Source organism: Trematomus bernacchii, unplaced genomic scaffold, assembly GCF_902827165.1.
Source record: "Trematomus bernacchii unplaced genomic scaffold, fTreBer1.1, whole genome shotgun sequence".
NCBI classification, from domain to species: domain Eukaryota; kingdom Metazoa; phylum Chordata; class Actinopteri; order Perciformes; family Nototheniidae; genus Trematomus; species Trematomus bernacchii.
In genome coordinates this window covers 761,878-768,929 of record NW_022987828.1, presented here as the reverse complement: position 1 = coordinate 768,929, position 7,052 = coordinate 761,878, and the positions used below count along the sequence as shown (strand labels likewise).

At 41.8% G+C, this 7,052-nt stretch overlaps 1 protein-coding gene across 1 annotated transcript; it reads right to left on the bottom strand.

Moving 5' to 3' along the window:
• Nucleotides 1-9: 9 nt before the first annotated feature.
• On the bottom strand, nt 10-1,682 carry LOC117499559 (cytochrome c oxidase subunit 5B, mitochondrial). Its single transcript, XM_034152012.1, has 4 exons — nt 1,426-1,682; nt 692-762; nt 514-613; nt 10-242 (listed from the first exon to the last, which is right to left on the bottom strand). Exons 1-4 carry the CDS (start codon nt 1,526-1,528, stop codon nt 130-132), a joined length of 387 nt encoding a protein of 128 aa, XP_034007903.1. The 5' UTR covers nt 1,529-1,682; the 3' UTR covers nt 10-129.
• Nucleotides 1,683-7,052: the final 5,370 nt, after the last annotated feature.

The window sequence follows — 7,052 nt, the reverse complement described above, 5'->3', positions numbered from 1 at the left end:
TCAAGAAAATTGAGTTCAGGTTTACATTTTAATGATAATTCATGCGCACACATTGCAATATATTGCCATAAAGGAGGCAAATATGGATATCTGTGTTGTCCTGTTTGTACAGAGCTTGTAATTTTAGTTTCAGTGGGGCAGTTCATGGTGGACCAGCTGGTAGTGGGAACCACAGGAAGGACAGCGCTGGGCGTCTCCCTTGTGAAGCCAGAACCACACGATAGCAGTGTTGTCTTCCTCACCTGCAGAGGATTATATTTGGATTACCCTGGTTTGTAATGTGCACATTCATACAGATCATTGTACTTTGCTTTAAAGGGCAAACTATGACTGAACAAAGAATCCCAAAAATGTAGAAAATTGGTCAGAACTGCAAAACTTCATCACAAGAAAAAACTCACACAACTTGTGCAGTATAATCCAAGTTAGCCCACCCAGTCGCATTCTCACTAATTACTAAATTGATATAAAAATGAAAATGTTGGGGGTGTTTCTTTAATATACATCACTTACAAACGCAGCCCACCATCCTCTGGTTTCCAATGCTTGGCACAATGTGAGGGTCCGCTTTGGTACCAGCATACTCCTTGGGCTTCAGCATACTGTAGGGATCCTGTATGTGTATTCATATGCGGTAAGTACATGTAAGGTTCAAGCACAGTATGCAAGTTGTGTGTGTACAGTAGCCTACCTTCCCCTGTTTAAGGGCCTGCAGGGCACGCCGCTCCAATCCAGTGGCCTGTTCGTCATCTGTCGGTATTCCTAAATGCCAACATGAAATTGCCTTTGTTAGTTAATAAATTGTATTTAACTCCAATTTTGTTTTTAAATGGGAAGTAAATGCATGTAAAAATGTTGGTTGTGCTGTGTGCACATTACAGTCAGGCGGCCAGTGTAGTTGAGTGCAAGTGAAACTGCACGTCTGCAAAGGAAGCCACCCACTCCACCCTGCTGCTGTCCCATATCAGGAAACTGGCATTAAACCAAAAATACGCCTGCCAGAGGAGGTGGGTCTATCAAAGGCCTTCCACGAGTTTAAGTCCAGATGACCTTCATGTTATTTATTCAAACGTTATAAAGTTACATTAAGGCGGAATCTAGTGACGTTTCGGTGCTACATAACCGTCCCACGTGACATAAATGCACCACAAACAGAGAATGTATTACTGCGTATTTATATTGTCAAAATGAAATCTTATTTATCCTCTCAATAACAAAAACAACAGCGTAGCGAGCTAATATCGCACTGCAGACGTCGCATTTGATATAGCTGTTAGGCCACTTGACTGCGCAATAAACAAAAAATAACTTTAATACAGACAAGACAAGCTCCTTCTTCATGACCACTGACAGGGAGTTTTACCGTACCCCATGTGCCTGACTTGCGGTTTAAAGTCTTATTTTCTCGGTGATAAACACACGTACCTTTCCCTGAGGACATGGCACGGTGGAGCGGTCTAGCCACCACATTGCTCCTCAGCCTCAATGTTGTTTGTGTACAGGCTCGAAGAAGAAGACGTCCCGCCATTGTTGTCACACTTTCAGGTATCCAGACTGATCTGAGACTGATCTGAGACTGCTCTGAGCTGGACTGAAATGACCCCGACAACCGTCTGAGTGACAGGTGCGCGGACCAATGAGAGCAGCAACGTGGCTGTTCTAACCAATCCAATACGTATCAAAACAACATGTAGCGTTAACGTTGCTCAAAACTGATAATACAAATTACATTGGCTAATGAGAATTAAAATTGCCTCTGATATTTGCACAAATTAAAAGTACGCTGATTTTTGAAAATGTTCTGCCTCTCGACATTTTCTTTGTGAAGGATACTTTCAGTTTCCTGACACCCCTTTTTTTTCTCTATCAGGAAATATCACTGCATTCAAAATAATGCTTGTTTAACGAAAGTAAATGTATAACGAATTTGACTGATCATATTATAAAGTCAACATGTAAAACATTGATCTTCAGAGTAATGTGTGGCATAATGGTCGGATAGATATACTTATGTAAAGTTACAATATTTGCCTTGAAGAGATTAATAGAGGTAGCCTACTTGAGCAATTTCACTTTCTATCACTGTAAAAAATCTATTCACAGGCGCGATCCCACTACTGAGCGGCACGGGGGTTTTGACCTGCTCCGTGTCCGACCTGGGCCGGTGCCCCCCTCCTTAGACGACCTGGTGGTCCCAGGCTCCCCCAGGAGCACCATATCGATACCGAACTTAGTGCGGACACCCGTTCGGCATAGTCCCTGCAGCTCAGAGCTCCTGAGCTCAAACGCTCCTCCAGCCTCAGCCTCCCATTAACTGGGATTACAGGCGCGCGCCACCGCACCCGGCGAGAGGACTCTGCACCGGAGAGGCTTTGGGGTTTAGAGACGTGACGTCATGTCTTGTTTTGTATCATACACAATGATATTCTTCCTCTCTTCATCAGTTTCCAACTTGTTTATCAAATTCAGCTGATGATTTGTTTTGCTTAAGTTATTGGGAAGTTTGATATAAGAACATTTACAATTAGACAGGTAGTTTATGCCTAAACTATGTCGTTTTGTTGTCCTGAGTCTTTTCCAGTCATTTCCAGTTTTTATCAGGAACATTTTTTATAGGTTTGAATGTTTTATGCCGACTCATTTACTTCTGGTGAAGTCTGACGACTGGCATACATTTATTGCTAAAACTGAAAGTTTAACTTTGAATGCTGTATGATTCTTAGTATGCACATCTTGACATTTGTATATTAATACAAGAATATGAGTGTGTTTTTTTTACATTGTACTTTAGTCCTTGTGAGTTTAAATGTATACATATCCGTCAGTAGCTTGTCATCCTAATTTCTCAGTAATACTAATAACATTTAATGGATGCTGGCTAACTGTAAAATAAATTAAATAAAACATGAGAAATATTAAAGTATCCCTTTTTGGTTCATTTTTGTGGATTCAAATGACAGATCTGATGACTGCAGAGATTGATGGACTTTATAGAACTCTAAGAAGAACAGGAGTTGGTGATGAAGGTGGAGGATGAGGAGGAGGAATAAAGGTCTCTGATGCTCGGCTCTGGATCAGCTGCTGTAGATCTGGAAGACCGTGAAGTCCACCAGGACCTGGAGGAAACCTGAGAAACTGGAGGTAGAGTTTGACGGAGGTTGAAGAGGGAACAGGGTTTTAGCAGTTAGGTCCAACAGGTGGGAGGTTTCCAGAAGAGGTTTTAGGTGGAGCATGCGTCTGCAGCTTCCTGCTGTCTGCAGGTGGAGGCTGGGTATGAAGGCAGAGTTCAGATCTGCAGCTGGAAGAGGGGGGAGAAGTACTCAGATCTTGTACTTGAGTAAAAGTACTAGAGTGTAGGAATACTCTGTTACAAGTAAAAGTCCTGCATTCAAAAGGTTTCTCAAGTAAAAGTACAAAAGTATTGGCATCAAAATATACTTAAAGTATCAAAAGTAAAAGTACTATGCAGATTGCGTCTTCTCAGAATATTATGTAGCCTATTATATGTTTCAATTATAATGATTGATGCAATAAAGTGTTTATCAAAGGTGCAGCTATAGTTTTAATGACTTTATATTCTGTGTATGTGTTACACAATCACAAAATATATATTGTATTCGATGTTTTGTCAGTGAAATGAGACAACTGAAGTAAGTAGATTACATGCAAACGTTAAAAATAAATCAACTGGGGATTGATGCTCCTTGCTGCTCTCCTCCAGGAGGAGGCGCTCAGGACAAACACACAGAAGTGGTTTGTGAAGGTTTCCATGTGAAGAACCAAATAAATGTAGAGAGAAGAAGCTGCTGTAACATGTAAACACATTGTTGTTGAGTGTGTGTATTGTCCCAGGTGTGTGTTCAGAGTGTATAAAGACTGGGTCCCGCTGTATTGCTCAGGCTTCACTACAGCGTCTATTCACAGGCGCGATCCCACTACTGAGCGGCACGGGGGTTTTGACCTGCTCCGTGTCCGACCTGGGCCGGTGCCCCCCTCCTTAGACGACCTGGTGGTCCCGGGCTCCCCCAGGAGCACCATATCGATACCGAATTTAGTGCGGACACCCGTTCGGCATAGTCCCTGCAGCTCAGAGCTCCTGAGCTCAAACGCTCTTCCAGCCTCAGCCTCCCGGTAACTGGGATTACAGGCGCGCGCCACCGCACCCGGCGAGAGGACTCTGCACCGGAGAGGCTTTGGGGTTTAGAGACGTGACGTCATGTCTTGTTTTGTATCATACACAATGATATTCTTCCTCTCTTCATCAGTTTCCAACTTGTTTATCAAATTCAGCTGATGATTTGTTTTGCTTAAGTTATTGGGAAGTTTGATATAAGAACATTTACAATTAGACAGGTAGTTTATGCCTAAAACTATGTCGTTTTGTTGTCCTGAGTCTTTTCCAGTCATTTCCAGTTTTTATCAGGAACATTTTTTATAGGTTTGAATGTTTTATGTCGACTCATTTACTTCTGGTGAAGTCTGACGACTGGCATACATTTATTGCTAAAACTGAAAGTTTAACTTTGAATGCTGTATGATTCTTAGTATGCACATCTTGACATTTGTATATTAATACAAGAATATGAGTGTGTTTTTTTTACATTGTACTTTAGTCCTTGTGAGTTTAAATGTATACATATCCGTCAGTAGCTTGTCATCCTAATTTCTCAGTAATACTAATAACACTTAATGGATGCTGGCTAACTGTAAAATAAATTAAATAAAACATGAGAAATATTAAAGTATCCCTTTTTGGTTCATTTTTGTGGATTCAAATGACAGATCTGATGACTGCAGAGATTGATGGACTTTATAGAACTCTAACAAGAGCAGGAATTGGTGATGAAGGTGGAGGATGAGGAGGAGGAATAAAGGTCTCTGATGCTCGGCTGTGTATCAGCTGCTGTCGATCTGGAAGACTGTGAAGTCCACCAGGACCTGGAGGAAACCTGAGAAACTGGAGGTAGAGTTTGACGGAGGTTGAAGAGGGAACATGGTTTTAGCAGTTAGGTCCAACAGGTGGGAGGTTTCCAGAAGAGGTTTTAGGTGGAGCATGCGTCTGCAGCTTCCTGCTGTCTGCAGGTGGAGGCTGGGTATGAAGGCAGAGTTCAGATCTGCAGCTGGAAGAGGGGGGAGAAGTACTCAGATCTTGTACTTGAGTAAAAGTACTAGAGTGTAGGAATACTCTGTTACAAGTAAAAGTCCTGCATTCAAAAGGTTTCTCAAGTAAAAGTACAAAAGTATTGGCATCAAAATATACTTAAAGTATCAAAAGTAAAAGTACTATGCAGATTGCGTCTTCTCAGAATATTATGTAGCCTATTATATGTTTCAATTATAATGATTGATGCAATAAAGTGTTTATCAAAGGTGCAGCTATAGTTTTAATGACTTTATATTCTGTGTATGTGTTACACAATCACAAAATATATATTGTATTCGATGTTTTGTCAGTGGAATGAGACAACTGAAGTAAGTAGATTACATGCAAACGTTAAAAATAAATCAACTGGGGATTGATGCTCCTTGCTGCTCTCCTCCAGGAGGAGGCGCTCAGGACAAACACACAGAAGTGGTTTGTGAAGGTTTCCATGTGAAGAACCAAATAAATGTAGAGAGATGAAGCTGCTGTAACATGTAAACACATTGTTGTTGAGTGTGTGTATTGTCCCAGGTGTGTGTTCAGAGTGTATAAAGACTGGGTCCCGCTGTATTGCTCAGGCTTCACTACAGCGTCTATTCACAGGCGCGATCCCACTACTGAGCGGCACGGGGGTTTTGACCTGCTCCGTGTCCGACCTGGGCCGGTGCCCCCCTCCTTAGACGACCTGGTGGTCCCAGGCTACCCCAGGAGCACCATATCGATACCGAATTTAGTGCGGACACCCGTTCGGCATAGTCCCTGCAGCTCAGAGCTCCTGAGCTCAAACGCTCTTCCAGCCTCAGCCTCCCGGTAACTGGGATTACAGGCGCGCGCCACCGCACCCGGCGAGAGGACTCTGCACCGGAGAGGCTTTGGGGTTTAGAGACGTGACGTCATGTCTTGTTTTGTATCATACACAATGATATTCTTCCTCTCTTCATCAGTTTCCAACTTGTTTATCAAATTCAGCTGATGATTTGTTTTGCTTAAGTTATTGGGAAGTTTGATATAAGAACATTTACAATTAGACAGGTAGTTTATGCCTAAAACTATGTCGTTTTGTTGTCCTGAGTCTTTTCCAGTCATTTCCAGTTTTTATCAGGAACATTTTTTATAGGTTTGAATGTTTTATGTCGACTCATTTACTTCTGGTGAAGTCTGACGACTGGCATACATTTATTGCTAAAACTGAAAGTTTAACTTTGAATGCTGTATGATTCTTAGTATGCACATCTTGACATTTGTATATTAATACAAGAATATGAGTGTGTTTTTTTTACATTGTACTTTAGTCCTTGTGAGTTTAAATGTATACATATCCGTCAGTAGCTTGTCATCCTAATTTCTCAGTAATACTAATAACACTTAATGGATGCTGGCTATCTGTAAAATAAATTAAATAAAACATGAGAAATATTAAAGTATCCCTTTTTGGTTCATTTTTGTGGATTCAAATGACAGATCTGATGACTGCAGAGATTGATGGACTTTATAGAACTCTAACAAGAGCAGGAATTGGTGATGAAGGTGGAGGATGAGGAGGAGGAATAAAGGTCTCTGATGCTCGGCTGTGGATCAGCTGCTGTCGATCTGGAAGACTGTGAAGTCCACCAGGACCTGGAGGAAACCTGAGAAACTGGAGGTAGAGTTTGACGGAGGTTGAAGAGGGAACATGGTTTTAGCAGTTAGGTCCAACAGGTGGGAGGTTTCCAGAAGAGGTTTTAGGTGGAGCATGCATCTGCAGCTTCCTGCTGTCTGCAGGTGGAGGCTGGGTATGAAGGCAGAGTTCAGATCTGCAGCTGGAAGAGGGGGGAGAAGTTCTCAGATCTTGTACTTGAGTAAAAGTACTAGAGTGTAGGAATACTCTGTTACAAGTAAAAGTCCTGCATTCAAAAGGTTTCTCAAGTAA

What these genes read in the sequence shown, in the direction of transcription:
- LOC117499559 (XM_034152012.1), bottom strand. Translation starts at nt 1,528, where the DNA reads ATGGCGGGACGTCTTCTTCTTCGAGCCTGTACACAAACAACATTGAGG. An exon ending in AGGCCCTTAAACAGGGGAAG is followed by an intron (nt 614 to 691) that starts GTAGGCTACTGT and finishes ATACACATACAG; the next exon opens with GATCCCTACAGTATGCTGAA. An exon ending in GAGGATGGTGGGCTGCGTTT is followed by an intron (nt 243 to 513) that starts GTAAGTGATGTA and finishes AATCCTCTGCAG; the next exon opens with GTGAGGAAGACAACACTGCT.